Below are 17,082 nucleotides of genomic sequence, written 5' to 3'. Positions count from 1 at the left end.
TCTGATGACATCGTCACCATCCTTTAGTCGTAATTACATGAACCAGCTGAACAGAAGAAGTGGTTTCAAATGTGCTGGTGTCTCTTGACTGGGAACTGCTTCCACTAAATTGAGTCCCTAGCCAAAGATTAAAAGGATGCACTTTGGAGCCACATTCAGCTCTCGAACCACACTGTCATTTCCCAGACTTTGGATGCAGTTTTTACATTTGGAAAGAGATTTCAAAAACAGTGACAGAATTCTGCAGTTTCTCCTCTAGTTGTTATAGAACAGCTGATATGGTGAAGCATATTTGGCTGGTTTCCCAGATCAGAGCCTGTATTCCTCGGAGTTAAATAATAACTTTAAATTGTAATGTAGTTTATTTACTCAGCCACTAGACTGTTGGTCTTCATAGCTGAGCTATCTGGTATCTTGTGAGTATTCTGTTGAAGAAAACATGCTGTGAGTGTAGAAAGGGACTAGATAAGTTATTTCGGGGCAAACAGAGTTCATCTACTTTTTAAAGGAACTCAAACTATCGAATATTTTTACAGCTGTTTCAAAAACATCTATTTAATTTACTGATTACAAACTCCCTTCTGAAAATCGCATGGGAGCTCAACACCTACAAATACACCTATGGAAAAGATAAAAGGACACTTGAACATTTTTTTGCATTTTGTAATTTCCTGTTCTTCATTTTCTCCACTGTTAAGATTTAACATTTCCCTAAAAAAAAGTGTTTTTTGTTTTAATTTTCTACTGGAAGTAACTTTCAAGTATGATTAATCCTATAAATGCATGAATGAGGAAAAGACCAGTTTTATGTATGTAATTAAAATATCAAAGGCCTGGTGTTTATACATTTATTTTGTATTTGTATCATAATGAAAAATAAATTTAGCATGATAAAATAATATAAATAGGGAAATTACTCATTCAAAAATGGCCTTGATTAGGCAAATCCATATGCTTATATGGATTTTTAAAGATCATAGCAGTCCTTTCTGTGAAAAAGTCTTTAAGAAAGTATATTTAAAAATGGAACAGAAATTGAATTGAAGTTTTAAGTTACAACATTCACGCACAGGCACAAGGCAGTCTATATTTATACTCTCGAAAGAGCTTGGGAATTGTCACTTCACGATGATTTGGCTTTAGTGTTTTTCACCAGAAATCTAATGCTTGTAGATAATTTCTCAATGAACAGTTACTTTCATTTTAAATTGAAAAATAATCTTCCTTCATCAGGCAGGAGAAAATGATAGGATGATTCATAAAGAAAGAAATGTTGATTTTTGTCTTTCAGACCTGAAGATTATCGCCTCTAGGAGAATGAAAATTGCTGGAAAGAGCAATGAGGTGACTGAAGCTTCTTCCCGATGAGTCTCCCGAGCTACAGGCCGAGTGAGGCAGCTGCTGCATTTTGACAAGGAACTTGTCATGGGCACTGAAAGCTTGTGGAGAAAGATCAGGAGGTGATAATCCTTCGATAGATACGTTATTTTATAGAATTTTTTTATTATGTAGTCCAATTTGGATGTTGTACATGATGATAAGAATAAAATTGCTTAGTTGTTTAACTGTTCAATTTTTCATTTAACAAAAACACAAACCCTAGTGTTGTACCTAGGTACAAACCTAGGTGCGGATAAAGTTGCCGACAAGTGCCCGTTGGTGCAGATTCCCTCAAGTTCCGCCATCACTGTTCTGCCCCCCACCCCCCGCCCCGGGGAAAACAAGGCCCACTTTCACTTTTCCTTTCAGTGATTATTTTAGCTAACCTCCCAGCTCAGAAGGGTAAGGTTTGCGCTGAGGTATTTACAAAGCGCAATCATCTTTTCCCCATATAGCTCTTGGTCTCCATGACCCCAAAATAAACTATTGCCTGTCTGCTCCCTGGAAATCTCACTGCCCTGCCTGTGCTACCATGTTCAGACCCCTGCACGGTGTCTCCGGATCTTCTCCTGTTGGCTCCTATTCACTTCTGTGCAGGGCACTTAGACTGGACTGCTGAGATAAATATCCCTAGCAGAATCTCTTGAGAAATTAAGATGTGGAGCCATTGTATTTGGGCATTTTTGTGGGAGTTTGATTTTTTTGCTTTTTTTCTTCTCTTGTCCTGGCCAGTCAAGGAGTGAATTTCAGACCACCTTTCCCATTCACTCAGCAAACAGGTATTTGCCAGGCACAGTGCTAGGTGTTGGGAAAATAGAAATCACATGTGTCTTGCCCCAGCAAAGAGCATATACAGTCTACTGGAAAGGAGCTGTAGATCGACTTGTAAATAAGTGCCCTTGGGTGTCAGAGGTGCAGACATTAACTCTGTATGAGCTGTGATGTTAGTAAGTATGTGTAGAGGAAAACAGTAACTAAAATTAAAGAGGAAGTATTGCTAGTAAGCATCTGTCAACTTGCCAAACACAACAGCTTTATATAAGTGTATGTAATCCATGCAGCAGCCCTATACTGTACATAATGTAACCCACCCCATTTAAAAACAGAAAAGCTGAAGTAGCAACAAGTTAGGTAACTTGGCCAAGGTCACAGAAGTGAACTGCTGAGTGGTCATCAGGATTTGAGTCCAGGCCGTCTGGTTCAAAAGCCCATGGACTTAGCCACTGCTCGCTGAGAAAAAGTGTTTATGTTTCTGTATCACAAATTCTGTAATAAAGCAAGCATAACCTGGTCCAGGTCAACAGCTACCATTTGCAAGGAAGTGGCAGTTCTATTTTAAACCGTTGGACCAAAAAAGAACCTCCCCCCTCCCTTCCCTGTGATGTGGTAACTGTAGGTGTGAGTCAATATGAAATAAGCCTCCAGCTCCTGATGCAGTAGCTTTAATAGAGAGGAAATTAGTCTGGTGTAGCCCGAACACCTAAAACAATGCCCGGCAGGTATTTCTTGATTGAGAAAGGCTCACTAAAGAAAGCCTTGGTTTCTAACTGCAGGATTTGAGGAGGTGAGAGCAGAGCAACATGCTCTACAGTAACATTGAGCCCAGTCCTCATCATATTCAGTAAGAATATGGGCACCGATCACCATAAACCCCGCTCTCACTTGCTGTGGGAGAGCCCCCTTGGTGGGGGAGGGGCCGCCTGACCCTGTAGAACCGTCTAGACCTAAACAAAGGCTATATTGGTGGACTGAGTCACTCCTCCTTACCATTAGGTGCGGACTCCATTTTGCATACGGAGAAAACCAGAGCAGGGAGGCTTTTGCACTCCGTAAATGGCCTTCCGAAGGAGACTCTATTACAGACCTTCCTGCCCTTTTGCCATTGCTCGAGAGTTTAACAGCCTGCCCTGTACGTGTCCTAAGAGAGCACCACCACAGGTAGCCAAGCGGAAATCACCACTCGCTGTAGGGGACCCAGTAACCTCAGGGAGGAAGACAAGACCGACCACTGGAATCGTGGCTCCTACTGAAGTCATCACTGAAATGAGGAGAAGAAACAAAAGAGAACTTTTGTTTTCTTACAGAAAAAGAAGGAAACCGTAATTATTTCAAGAGTCCTATGGGAAGGAAAAGAAAGCTGATATATATAGATATAGATAGATAAATATATATATAATGGCTATGTGTAGTGTGCAAGTTGGTGCAGATAAATAGGAATCAAATCACTAAACCAAATTTGTATTGGTTCATACGCGGTTTTGCACTATTCGCTAACACCAGGTAAACGTGAAAAACACCATCCAGCTGCGCATAATGACAGGTGGTAGAATAATACAAAACGCCTCTCTCAGTTTTCCGCAAGTGCATCGCCTACTGTATTCTCTCAGGAAAACACAGGGTGGTGTCCTGATCATAAGTGGCAAAGGAAAAGCCTTAGGCACTGCAAAGCTCTGAAACGAGAGTGCGCTGTTGCTGTCGGCGGTCGGCCTTAAGCACACTCATGAACACAGGAGGCAACACTGAAAACAAAAGAGGCAAGAGCGTAATCTTAACTTCCCAAGAATCACCTGTTTTCCAGGCAGCTGAAGGCTGACAAGCACTCATTTGCTGGGGGTTGAAGGTAACCCCAAATCTGATGCAGCACGAGAGCACTCTGTCATCTCCTCATTGGGGTCACGCAAACAGCTTCTTTATGAGAGGTGGGAACTAACAAAACCAGAAAAGTCAGATTTCTGTTTGAAGCTAATGCAGAGGAACGAAAACCAGGACAAGGACCAGGACCACAGCCATCTACCTCCAGTATCCCATTTCATTCGAAAAACTTGAATCTTCCTTTTACCTGTTTTCCATAGTTCAAAAGCCACAACCCCTCACTATAAACACCTCCACTAAGCCAACATCATGTCTTGTCAAAACAACATTCTATATTTACTATCATGTTTCTTAGGAACTTATGTTTAAAATTATGATAGTTTTCTTGTATCACAAGACGGTACAAGGTCTGAGCTTCCTGCCCAACTCCCCTTTTCCCATAATCCCTGTTATTTTGGGAGTGCAAAATTCTGCCATCCAGGGATTATTTTTTTAGGAATGCATATGCCATGTTATAGGGCAGATGGTTCTACTCACTGTAATCGCTGGTTTGGCACCTCCTTCTGTCAGGCTGACTCTTGTGGGGCCCTAAGAGTTCACCCTCCCCCAACCCCAGCAGAAGTTGGCCACATGGGAGATACCATGCTAAAGTCCGGTGCCATCTCCTTGTCGAGTCTGAACCCGAGTTGGGAGCACCTCCCTGGAAGGCCTCCTTCGTAGGCGCGGTGGCCTGCCCTTCTCTGTAGGCGGGGCCATTCCCCAGGCTTCCATCAGCACCTCGCAGGTGGGCCAACACAAAGCTAGGTTCTACAGCGGGCCTTTTAAAGGCATCGTTGCCCAGAATGCAATCCTTTTCTTGCCTGTCCTAATTCCTACTCCAAATTTACAAAGCAAATACAAAGAACTAGGACCGGTGAGACTGATAATGTCCCTTGGTGTGGACAGACCAGGCCACGTGCTGACCCAGAGGCGAGGATTGTGATAATGAAGCAATGTTGCCATCTTTAAAAGTTGCCATCTTTAAAAATTGCAAAGCAGAATTTTGTTTTAATTGTAAGGTTTAATTTAGATGAAGGAGGTTTAAAAAAACATGCAAACGGCCATGATCAGATTCCCACCATAGTTCCTCCTCTGTTGCAAATTCCCTGCTAGCTGCACCCAGACACTCACTGTGCTTGTGACCCCATCTTTTTTTTTTTTTTTTTTTTTGCTGCATGATTTGTTTTCTGACCTTCTTTCCTGTTGAAGGGGCTTAGTACCACATGTAGCAAGAACAACACTAACTGTCCACTGTTCTTCCTGGCTGAAAACTTCCCGGTGGAACGGGTAGCAAGTTCTGAATCTGCAAAGCCTTCGAGCCCCAGGAGGGGTTCTGCTGCCAAGCTCCACAGTGCTGAGTTTGAATTGGATAAAACCCTATTTAAGAAGGTATGATCTTTCCAAGACCGACACGAAGGCTACATTTCAACTTAAATACAGGCTCTTACAGAGAAATGGTCTCTCTCTCTCTGCCCAAAAATCTGAAATAAGAGAGTTGAATAGTTTTGCAGCATCTCGACCGCTCAGGGCTTCACCTTAGAAGAATGTAAATCTGAGATCAGCTACTGGTAAAACAGATGGGTGCCCCACACGTGCCCCAACTTCTAGTAGGCTGGCTGCCAAGAAGGTTTAGGATACGTTTTCCACACGAAGGCAGCATAAACAGGACCTCAGAAGGAGACACGGGTTTGTATCTGTGCCATTTGGTCCACGAGAAACCCTTTGATTTCAGACAGATCTTTATTTCAAGGCTTAACTTTGCTTTCACTGCCCTCACTTCTCAAGTCCAAAGGTAATACTCATTAAAGCCTTGCAAACAGAGGCCCCTAGAAGACCCTACTGTTTCAAGCGTGACACCTGCGCTTTATAGGGTGCTCTGGTGGGACTCCAGCTCGTCAGCCTATATTAAATCGTTCAGAATCACCACTCCGAAATGATGATGCCATCCGACGTCTTTCGCAATCACAAAACTCAAAGGGGTCTTGGTATTTAGAGAAAATTTTGAGTATAATATAAGCAACTGTCTTTGACTTTTTGGCAAATTCACAAAATCCAAATAAAATATTTTCACAACTTGTGTGAGAAAAATATTGCCAGTTATTTCATTATTACGCACCGTTACCAGCACCGTGTATAGATGGAGTCAGTAAGTCATGAGAAATGTGAATATGTGTACCCTTCAGAAAACTGGACCCCGAAGTCTAAACCTTGGAAGCAGTGATTCATCAGCCGGCTCTCCAGTCTATATTAACAAAGGATCAGCTGCTGTGTTTCATTCAGCCATTCAACCAATGTTTATGTTCCGGAAACTATTCTAGGTGCTTGAAATAGATACGGGAATAAGTTTCCTGCTATCATGGTGTGCTACTGTGATTTATAATAAGAAATGTATATATTTGGTCTTCATCCTGTTTCTGGCACAGAGCTAAAACTCTTGGAATTTCCTAACTGGTGAGAGTGGTAAAGATGTAATTTGTTATATTAACAAGATGACTTTGGGATCGCACCTAAGGATGGGGACTGGTTGCCAGAACCAGCCACAGAGTAGAGGATTGGAGCCTTCAGTCCCACCCCGACCTCCAGGGAAGACAGAGGGACTGGAGGTTGAATAAATCACCAGTGGCCAGTGAGTTAATCAGTCATGCCTCTGTAATAAAGCCTCTGTGAAACGCCGAAAGGTCAGGGTTCTGAGAGCTTCCAGGTTGGCGAACCAAAATACATCCACACATCGACATGCCGGGCCCCAAACCCCATGGGGACAGAAGCTCTTGTGTTTGGGACCTCACCCTATGTGTCATTTCATGTAGCTGTTGATTCGTATCCTTTTAATACCCTTTGTAATAAGCTGGTGATCCAGTGAGTCGATGGGCTGCCTGAGTTCTGTGAGCTGCTTTAGCAAAGTAATCAAACCCAAGGAGGGAGGCGTGGGAACAGTCAGGAGGCACAGGAGACAACCTAGATTTGTCGTTGGTATTGAGTGGGGGACTGAGCTCTTAGCCTGTAGGATCTGTCTCCAGGATCTGACTGTCTCCAGAATTGAGTTGAATCTGTGGGACACGATCAGTGTCCACAGAGAATGGAGTTCATTACTTGAGGTGTTAAAGAAAAAGCACACGTTGGAATGGGTATCAGTTTCACACTGGAGTCTACATTCTAGTGAAGGGGTGCGGACAGCAGACAGAATACGTTACCTAGAGAGAGGTTATATAAAGTTATATTCGTAGGTGTTAAGTATGAGATCTCTCAGCTATTGCCACGATCCTCTTGCACAACACCACTCGAAAGCGATCATTTGTTTTTTTCCTTTCATGTGTGTGCAAGTCAGCTGGAGTTCAGCCAGCTGGAACTGGGCTTGCCTTCAAGCCACAGTCTGGGTCCGGGTCTATTCCACACATCTCTGGCCGTCCTTGGGCCAGTGGCTGCTGGGGGCATGAGGCACATTCTCACGGTGAAAGACAGAAACACAAGAAAGCAAGCCTAACCACGCAAGCAAATTTCAAACCTCCGCTTGTGTGATGTGCGGGGACATCCAGTGTGTGTCATGCTGGTTGATGTCTTCCAAGGCAAAGTCAAGGGATTGGGAGGTATTTTGCTACCTTGGAGATAGAGGAAGTGGGCGGTGAAGTGGATATTTTATATATTTATATTTTATATACAATTTACCCAACATGCAAAGGGAAGAAGAGGTTGACTTCTGTGGTTTTTAAGCCAGAGTTAGCAGGAATTTTGACAGATTGAATAGAGTGGGAAAGAAAGAGGTGATCACTTTGACCCTTTAACCAAACCTCTGGGCACTCACCTGCGGCTTCCCTTACCCCAGTATGCCAAGACAGTGAAATACGAAGAAAAATGAAACAAATTTGAGTCTTCTCAAGGAAGTAAAAAAAAAAAAAAGTTTTTCTTGACCCTGCTTTTTGCACCACACACTCCCCTATTTCTTTGCTCCTTTTTGCACCAAGACTCATCCAAAGAGTGGAATATACTTGCTCTCTCCATTTTTTTATAATCCCTCTTTTTCTCTTCAATTCTCTCAAGCTTTTGCCCTCGCCATTCTACCAGAATTGCTTCTTGATTCGTTTCAAATGACCTCCACACTTTCCATTTATCTCAGAATAAAAGCCAACATTTATACCATGGCCCACAGCCCAATATGTAATCTGGCCCCCAGTGACCACTCTCATCTTATCTCCTGCAATTCTTCTTCTGCTCCTTCTGCTTGGCCATGCTAACTTCTTTACTGCTTCTGGAATACCCCAGGCATCTTCCCACCAAGGGCCTATGCTCTCGCCATTTCCACTGCCGTGAAGGCTCTCCGTGGCTTCCTCCTCCCTGTCCTTCAGGTCTTTGCTCAAATGTCACTACTCATAAGGCCTACTCTGACCACCTTATTTAAAACTATAGCCCTCTTCCTTCTCATTCTCAGCTCCTTCAATCCTCTTACCTTTACTTTTACATAACACATTCTTCCTATGTGTGTGTGTGTCATTTACTTACTTATTAGGTTTATTGTATATTTTCTATCATTCTCACTAGAATACAAGCTCAAATGAGAGAGCGATTTTTGTGCATCAATCTTGTTGATGTATTCCATGTGCCTGAAATATGCCAGGGATACATCGTTGTTGCGCCATAAACACATTCCCATAGTCCAAATGTATGTAATAACTTGGGCAAATCGCAGTGGTTCCTAACTAGTCTCCCGGACTCATATTTCTACCCTCATATTACATATCCCTTCTGCTCACCTATGGCTTAGCCAGAGTTATGGTGGATAGTTCTGTGAGTTCAGACGCAACCCTGCTGGCAGCGTCCTATCTCATGTGTATGCTAGGAACTTCTACTTTCTGTCTCATAGTACTGTCATGCAAAGACAGTCCCCGAAATTAGAAGTTAATACCCCCAAAACCAAGGCTCAACCAGTGGGAGACAGGGAGTCAGAGGAGGAAAGCTTCAGCCTCCCACCCTCTGGAGACAGTTCTAAAAAGCAGTCTCTCACTCCTCAAAGGGCATGAAGGAACGGAATCCACGCAGCCTACAGCAGTGATCCTGATTATCTGTCTTTATATTGACTTTCCCTTGTTCCCTGTCTCATTTGCACTGCTCTTCATTGCTATTTCTTTAGATCACCTTCCAAATAAACTACCTGCCCTGAAATCCTTGTTTCATCCAAAAGAACTCAAGCCAACACATACCAAAATCCATCCTTACATTGAAGCCAAAGAGATACTTCTAACACAGAGGTTTCTTCATATCACTCCCAAACCAAAATACTTTGGTGATTCCCCATCACCTGGTCTAAAATCCACACACCTTAGTAAGGCCTATAAGTCTCTGTCAGAGTTTTGTAAGCCCACCTCTCCATTCTCATCTCCCTCTACTTCTATTGTAGGACTTTACATTTCAGTCCTTCTTAACCATTGGTAATTGCCAAACAAGCATGTCCTCATGCCTCTATGCCATGGAATAAACTCTCTTCATTTATTCTCTACCAATCCCATTTCCACCAATGCTCATACATCTATTCTTTCCAGGCATTCTTAAGTATTTCTTCCCCCTTGTTATCTCTGTCCCATGTGATACATCAATATAACCATTGTTTTATTGTGTTATAATTGCTTATTGCTCCATTGATGAGCTGAGCTTATTGAAGGCAGAGAATGTGTCTCTCCTTTTGTGTATCCCAGCACCTAACACAGCGTGTGGCTCATGGAAACCTCTAAGAGTGTCTGGCACATAAGAGGCCCATAGTCTATAATAAATATTTGTTGCATGAGTAACGGCAGCTGTATTAGCTACAATATGGTTAGCTAATGTAACACACACACATATTTCTGGGCTGTTGTTACTCTATAAAAGTTTATTTCTTGGTCATGTAACAATGCAATGCAGATGTTCCTAATCAGTCACTGGCTTTTTGCAAAGTCATTCCGGAACCCAAACACCTTCCATCTTATGACTCCAGCCTCCTAAAAGACCTTGTAGTCCTCTGCATTCAGGTAGCAAATGGGAAAAAAGCAAGTAAACAAAACACACACACACAGACACACACATCTTAACTTCCTTGACTCAGAAGTCACATATATATTTCATTGGTTGAGAACATGTTATACAGCCATACTGAGGGGGTCTGGGCAACAAAAATCTACTTTGTATTCGAGAAGACGAGAATATAGTTTTAGCGGAAGCTAGCTAGTCTCTAACATCGAAGCCAATAGGAAATTATTGGTACACTAGATGTAAGCGTCTTTTTGGTGATACTGGAGTCAGGAAGGTAAGAAATCTAGACTTTCATCAGTTAAGGAAAGAATGTATGGACAAGAAGTCCAAGATAATATAATCCCTAACAAGTAACAAAGCAGGTGATTGCTTCCAAACGCACTTGCGTTCGCTGTAGTCAGGGCCTGCTTTGATAGGAATAAAAATTCAAAAACCAAATAAATGTCAAGATTCAAAAATGGTGTCCAAGCCACAGTCTTCCTAGTAACCATACACATCATTGTTCAGCTGTCTAGAAATATAACAATAGAAGCCATCAGCCTATTTCCAATAGAAGCCATCAGCCTATGTCCACACTGCCAAGCTACTGGGTTCATGGCCCCTTTGATCACGCCCCATCCTTGAACACTATCTTTAGCCATACAGGTATATTTCCAATTCCTTTCAAAAACACCCAGATACAGAATGGTAGATATTTCAGGAGAAGAAAAGTAAACATCCCCAAAGCTGTAGAATGTGGACAGACTGTTATTGCTCCCTGCACAGCCGGCTTTTGAGTCATATCCATTTTTTCTAGCTTTTCCACTGCTCTCGGTCACGAGAGCTGTGGCTCTGTCCTGGTTTGATAAACCATGCTCATACCTGACAGTGGAATCAGATAGAACCCATTGGCAACGCTCCAAGGACACGAGCAGGAGCGAGCGGACATGGAAGAGTTAGTTAGCCGGCCTTCTAATTGGGGTGTCCAAATCGGATAGCTGGCATGTGCATAAAAAGAACTCAATTTGGGAAGTTGAATCCTGTCAGCCTCCAGACTTGCCAGTTCACAGGCATAATGTGAGCAGGACGTCAGAAAGGACAGGTAAAGTGAAAACACGTGAATTTTCTAATAACTGACTTCTCTTCAATACATCTAGTCAGTGACACATTCAAATAAAAATGACTCCTCACAATGAAAGCTGAGTTGGTTAATGCTTTTGTGACATAGTTTTTAGTGCATAACAGGGATACAATTTCATCAGGATTCACTGATTTGGGCCAGATGACAGGAGAATGAAAAATGGAGATAAATGTCTTCAGTAATTACACTTCTCTTCGCTGTCACGCTCACTTAGTTTTGCTTTGTTACCATACAACATTCATTTTAGAGCTGAAAAAAAAAAGGTATGTTTACTTCTCTGGATTTCATTATAAAATTTCTTTTAAACTTAAGTTAATGAAGCTGAATTTCACCACATGGGTCATGGGTCTTTTCTAATCAGTGAGATAAAATGCAACTAAACAAAGAAACAAACAACTAACAAAATATGGTAAGTCAGCCACATGTGTTTTTTATTACTTAGCAAGATACAGAGAAAAAAATAAATCATTACCAACGTTTATGCATTTACAAATGCTACCAAAACAAGCAAATCACTCCACCACTCCTGGTAATGCATTTAACCTCCTGCCCCTTTTGTTCTGCTTTTAAAATTATCGTTGCCTACGATCTTTCTAAATATCCTAAAATGACTCATTTTTCTTCATTTATTCCAAGTCATTAGTTATGACGAGGATATTAAGAAGGTAAAGTCTTTATAAAGCAGAATTTTATTTTAAAATCTTTTGTGATTTTCCTGTAAAGTGTTAAGCTTCTGAGAGCACACGTTTTTTGCACAATGTTTTCATGCAATACAGAAATGTCAAAAATCAGCATTTCGGTGAAATTAATACTTTACTTAAAAACCTGAAAGTTCCCCGCAATCCCCGCAAACACAGGAGATAACCATGGTTAGGTGTCTGGAGTTTATTCACCCCAATCTTTCATTATGGATAGATGAGAGCAGAATAATAGATAAATATCATACATACTGTTCAGCAATTTGCTTTTTTCATCTAACAATACAGTTGAATATCTTGTGTCAGCCACATGTGTAATCAAATTACACAGTCTGATACATAATGTAAAAATATTGCAAGTTTATTCATGTAGTTAATTTTTCTTAGTGACAGAATAATTCTAAAGAGTCTAGAAGAACCAGGACTTTGTAGCAAAGGAATTCTCTGAACTCTGAGCTTGTCTAGCACAAATGAACCTTTTACATCAGTGTTTCCAAGGCCACATCAAATCAGAATAAGAGGTTATGATTTTTTTTTAAACTAAATATTTTGGTTCACACCTTGGAAACCTCCACTCTACATCTGAACAGCCCTTCTGGTGGGGATGGCCCAGAGAGATTAAGTCCTGCCCGGCTGTTGTAGTTTAAATTAGTCATCCTCAATCATCCCACCCTGTTTCGTCCTTCTTAAGTCCCTGTTGTCTGCTCATATTGTACTTACTCTGGAAAAAGCAGAAAAACCTCAAAAACCAATGTGCCACGCTAAAGTTATTCTCTCTTCCTCCTCAAGTTTCTACCTCACTTAGTGATATTACCATTTGCTCCATCTCCCAAACTTGAAATCTTGAAGCTCTTCTTACCTTCTGCCTGTGACCTCCCCACCCCCCTTATCCCATCAGTCATCAAGTTCTGCTCATCAGACTTCCTCATCTGTTCTCAAAGCTGGCCCCTCTCCTGTGTGTTCCGTGCTGCCAGTTGCTGTGGGTCAGAAGGGAGGGCCTGCCCCACAGCCCTGCAATGGGGAATAGGAGGAGGGGCCATGAGCTATGGCAGCAACCAGAATTAGAAACCCTTCTTTGCCTTTTCTGTGTATTTGTGTAACATTGGACGTGTTATTACCTTACGTGTTTGAGCCTTTGTAAAAAGGGAATACTTCGCTTAACTTGTGAAAATCAACTTAATGTAGGGTATCCAGAACAGAAGCTAGCAAATGGGAAGTCTTCATGAAATGTCTTTTTCCTTCCTTGATCGTCCCCAACACCAGTCTGTCACGCACACTGGATCAAAATTGTGCCTCCAAATAATAAGTGCAACCAGATTGCTCATTTGCTTAGATATCCAGTGGTTTCCTACTGCTGTCAGGCAGAAATCTGAACATTTTAGCCTGGGATAGATCTTCCACAAGCTGGTACAAATGACCTTACCCACTTCCAATTCCAGCAGGAAGTGAGGAAGCTCCTATGACTCTGTATTCATCTTTTCTTCTCCATCACCCCAATCCATGGCTGAACCCACAGCAGATACTAGTTACAAATCCGACGGATGCATGCATGCATGCATGCATGCATGCACAGAGAGATGGATGGGTACATGAGCCCATGAATAACTAGATTTATAGGAAGACATGACTTATATACCTCTTCCTCACATTCTGCAATACTTAATAGATCTCAATTTGCAAGTCCCTATAGAAGCTGATCATTTGTTCCTAGGCTTTATTTCTGTCTCCCAAATGTAATGGCTAATATATAGAGAAAACTCTTCCTACTGCAGACAGGTTATAAATGAAACTGTGCCAGGATGAAATGATTCTACAAACATTTACTGAGCAGCTTTCAATGCTAAGCACACTTGGGCAGTTGGAGAACTCCTAAAGAATGCACACAAATAATATGGGGACACAGAGGTTAAAGAACTAACTAGAAAAGGGGACTGTGGTGTCATGGTTGTCAAGGTTGTCCAGGTGGTCGTGGTGGGGTTCAGGGAAGACTTCATATAGGAAGAGGAACCTGGGTGAGTTTTGGAGGTTGAGTATAAATATAAGTAGGTCATTTAAACTGAGGTGGGGCAGAAAAGGGCTTTCCAAGTGGGAAAAAAAAGGCAAGCAGGTCAAAGATAGAGAAATAAGAGAGAACATGCATTAAGGGTTTTGCAACTAGTTTATTGTGGCTGTAGTTTGGAGACTATGAATAACTCAGCTGAAAGATACATTTCAAAATAAAATAGGGGAAAAAAACAGGTTGAAGAATCTGTGGAAACAAAAATGAAAGAGGGAGAGAAGGAAGCGGAAAAATCTCCAGGGGATCTCGTTCATTCCTGTGGCCTTTAAATGCTACCTACAAGCACATGACTCTTAACTTTATGTCTCTGACCCGGATTATTTTCGAAGCTCCAAATGACCTACTTAGCACCTCACACTCAGTTTATCTCCGAAACTGAACTTTTCCACCTCCCTGCCCCAAATCCATGATTCTCAGAGGGACAGATGTGTCTCCATCGCCCAGTTGCTTACGCCAGACACCTGGATTATCCTAGTCACGTTCCTCTCCTCGTCTCCATTTCTAACGAGTCCTGTCAAATCCACCACCTTGGTTCAGTCCTCCACAAGCTTTCATCAGACCATGACAATAGTGTTACTAATGTTCCCTCATCTACTGTGATCTCCTCCAACCAACCCATTCTCCACTGTGCAACTAGAATGATCTCAAAATAGTGTTTCTCAAACTGTAGTTCACTGAGGTGTTTGGTTAAAAAAAAAAAAAAAAAAAAAAAAGCAGAGTTTCCAACCCAGACAACTGAAGCACGATCTTTGGGCATTCCTCAGGGTCCAGGAATTCATACCTGAATAAGCCCTATCATCATCCCTTTTTGCCATTAAAATGTAAGAGTTACCAATATGTGAGGCAGAGTAGCCTAGAGATTAAGAGTGGATACTTTGAGTCAGAGTGTCTACATTTGATTTCTAGCTATGTGTTCTCATGTAGGTAACCTAACTTTTCTGTGCTGCTGTCTCTTCACCAGGACAATTAAGAAAATAGTGAACTAGCTCGTTAGTTGCTGTGATGATCAAATGAATTAAAACCTAAGGAGTAGCTTTTATTGCTTCTCACCAATATTTCTGGTTCTCTTCTGCTTCCTAGCATGTGGGAAGATTGTACTTCTTCACCCCTGTGGAGTTCGGTGGGCTCATGCGATTTACATAGACCAATAAAATGTGAGTGGAAGTAGCGTGTGTCACTTCTGGAGGAAGCTGGGGGAGATGATTCTCCATGGCCTCTCTTCTCTTCTCATAGCAATCATGGAGGTACATGCTGATATGGAAGTGTCGAAGAAATTGTTGTTACCGCAGCATAGTACAACCCAACCTCACTGGTTCAACTTTAAAGACCTTGGAGTAGGCCTGGCCTGGAGTAACTGCTTAATGACAGCTTCAGAAGAGAATTCCAGCAATGTGGCTCTTTCAGTTCCTAATGTCTCAAGAGCTTAATACAATATGCATCTATTTCTTGGTTACACAAGAGAGCAGGGAAACTGTCCTCCATGTCCTGGCTCATTGTTCCACACTGCTTCCGTCTGAGACAAGATAAGGCTGGAGACCGCAGCAATGTAGGCAGGATTCCAGCTGGTGATGGAGATTTTAAGTTCCATGAGAAACAATTGATGGAGCAGAGGAGTGACATGATCAGGGGTATGTTTTAAGCTAGTGACAGACTCAAAATCTAAATCGCTAACTGGCACATTGCCTACATTGCTGTGGTCTCCAGCCTTATCCTGTTCACTCCCCTGCCACACTGGCCTTTTAGCTCCCTGAACATGAACAAGCACCTTCCTGACAAAGGGCCTTTGTATTTGACAAGATCTGGGCTTGGATTCTCCTTCCATGCCTCTTCTTTATCTTCATGTCTCAACTTAAACATCAGCCCCTCAGAGAGACCATCTCTGTCCACCCAGATGGAAGCAGATGTGCCTTTATATCCTCTTCATATTCCTTTCTCAGCACTTTCCTTGTGTCTTTCATACTATCGGACACAATTGGAGATGAATCTTGCTTGTTTATTCACTCCTTTCCCGTCTTCTCTAGCACTAGAGAGGAAGCTCCATGAAGATAAACCCACATTTCTCTTATTCATGTTTTTATCCTAAGAATGAAACAGTTCCTAGTATACAGCAAGATTAGTTATGAGAGGATGGAAAGGGGCAGAGGAGGTAGGAAAAGAGAGGGAGGGTCATCCTGCAATTAAATTGAGGTTTTCCTGAATATAAGATACTACCCTAAAACGACTATTCCCCAAAGACATTGAGAGTTTCTAACAGAAGTGATGAGAATTCTGAAAAGTAATGTTTTTCTTTATATGGGACGATGCTTTCTTACTTTTAGAAACGGGATAAGCTATAAATTAAGATATAAGTATATTCCTGCCAAAATAGGTAAGTCAATAAAAATGCAATTCAAAATCAGCTTTTCACAAGGCAATTTATCGTAACCACAAAAGTCCTGAATCTGAGTTTCACTCAATAAAAATCTGAAATACTGGGTCCAAGTGATGACACTTCCAAACTAATGGAACCTTCCTGTAGCTTAAATAAACAGATTTAGACCATCAAGTGAAATCAAAGCCAAGCGTATCTGCATAACTCAAGAATGATATGAATGGATTAGAACCTCCGGTAGTTTATGTGTCACCATTTATTAGAGACTTTGAGAGTCCTCTTAGTGCCACGATATTAGACTATGCTTTTCCAAGAGCCAAGCACACAGAATATTCTCTCTACTCACCTGTTAAAAGACTAAGAAATCTGATATAAAAATATGAAGTGACTAATGACATACCCTAGTCATTTACAGAGGAGTTCTCTTAGGGGATTCTGGGTCAAGTCATTCTGATCAACCTTGTGCAAGCTTTCTTTCTCATCAGTCCTGCTTCCTACATGTGGAATGATTTGCCATAACTAAAAGGAAACAGCTGTTGGTTATCTGCTCACGGTCTTCTTTCATTTCCTGCAAAGGCACCACAAAACTCTTTGCCTTGATCCCCAAAGGCACATACGTAGACCTTACTGTTTGAATCCTTTGGCTGGAGAGGTCTTAAATCAGATCTGTTTGGTGAAGGAAACCAAAGAAGGTCGAAAGACCTTACTGATCTAGGAAGAATCCAACTTCTTGTTATAAATGACCCCATCTTTACTTTTTAAAATTAGCTGTTACTAGGGAGATGATACAGGAAAAGAGCATACACTAAGTTTGTGACTCTTCCAT

The 17,082-nt window shown here is 41.8% G+C and overlaps 1 protein-coding gene across 1 annotated transcript in view; it reads left to right on the top strand.

Annotated features, from left to right (window-relative positions):
* MRPL13 (mitochondrial ribosomal protein L13) overlaps positions 1-1,565 on the top strand; it is a 49,460-nt gene extending 47,895 nt beyond the window's left edge. Inside the window, exon 7 of the mRNA XM_021688408.1 lies at positions 1,292-1,565. Coding sequence (XP_021544083.1) covers positions 1,292-1,313 — 22 coding nt within the window. The 3' untranslated portion in view covers positions 1,314-1,565. The remainder of the gene's footprint in view (positions 1-1,291) is intronic.
* The last annotated feature ends 15,517 nt before the right edge of the window (positions 1,566-17,082 follow it).

Source organism: Neomonachus schauinslandi, chromosome 4, assembly GCF_002201575.2.
Source record: "Neomonachus schauinslandi chromosome 4, ASM220157v2, whole genome shotgun sequence".
Taxonomy (NCBI): domain Eukaryota; kingdom Metazoa; phylum Chordata; class Mammalia; order Carnivora; family Phocidae; genus Neomonachus; species Neomonachus schauinslandi.
Note: the sequence above shows the minus strand (reverse complement) of the source record. Positions and strands in the feature narration are given on the sequence as shown.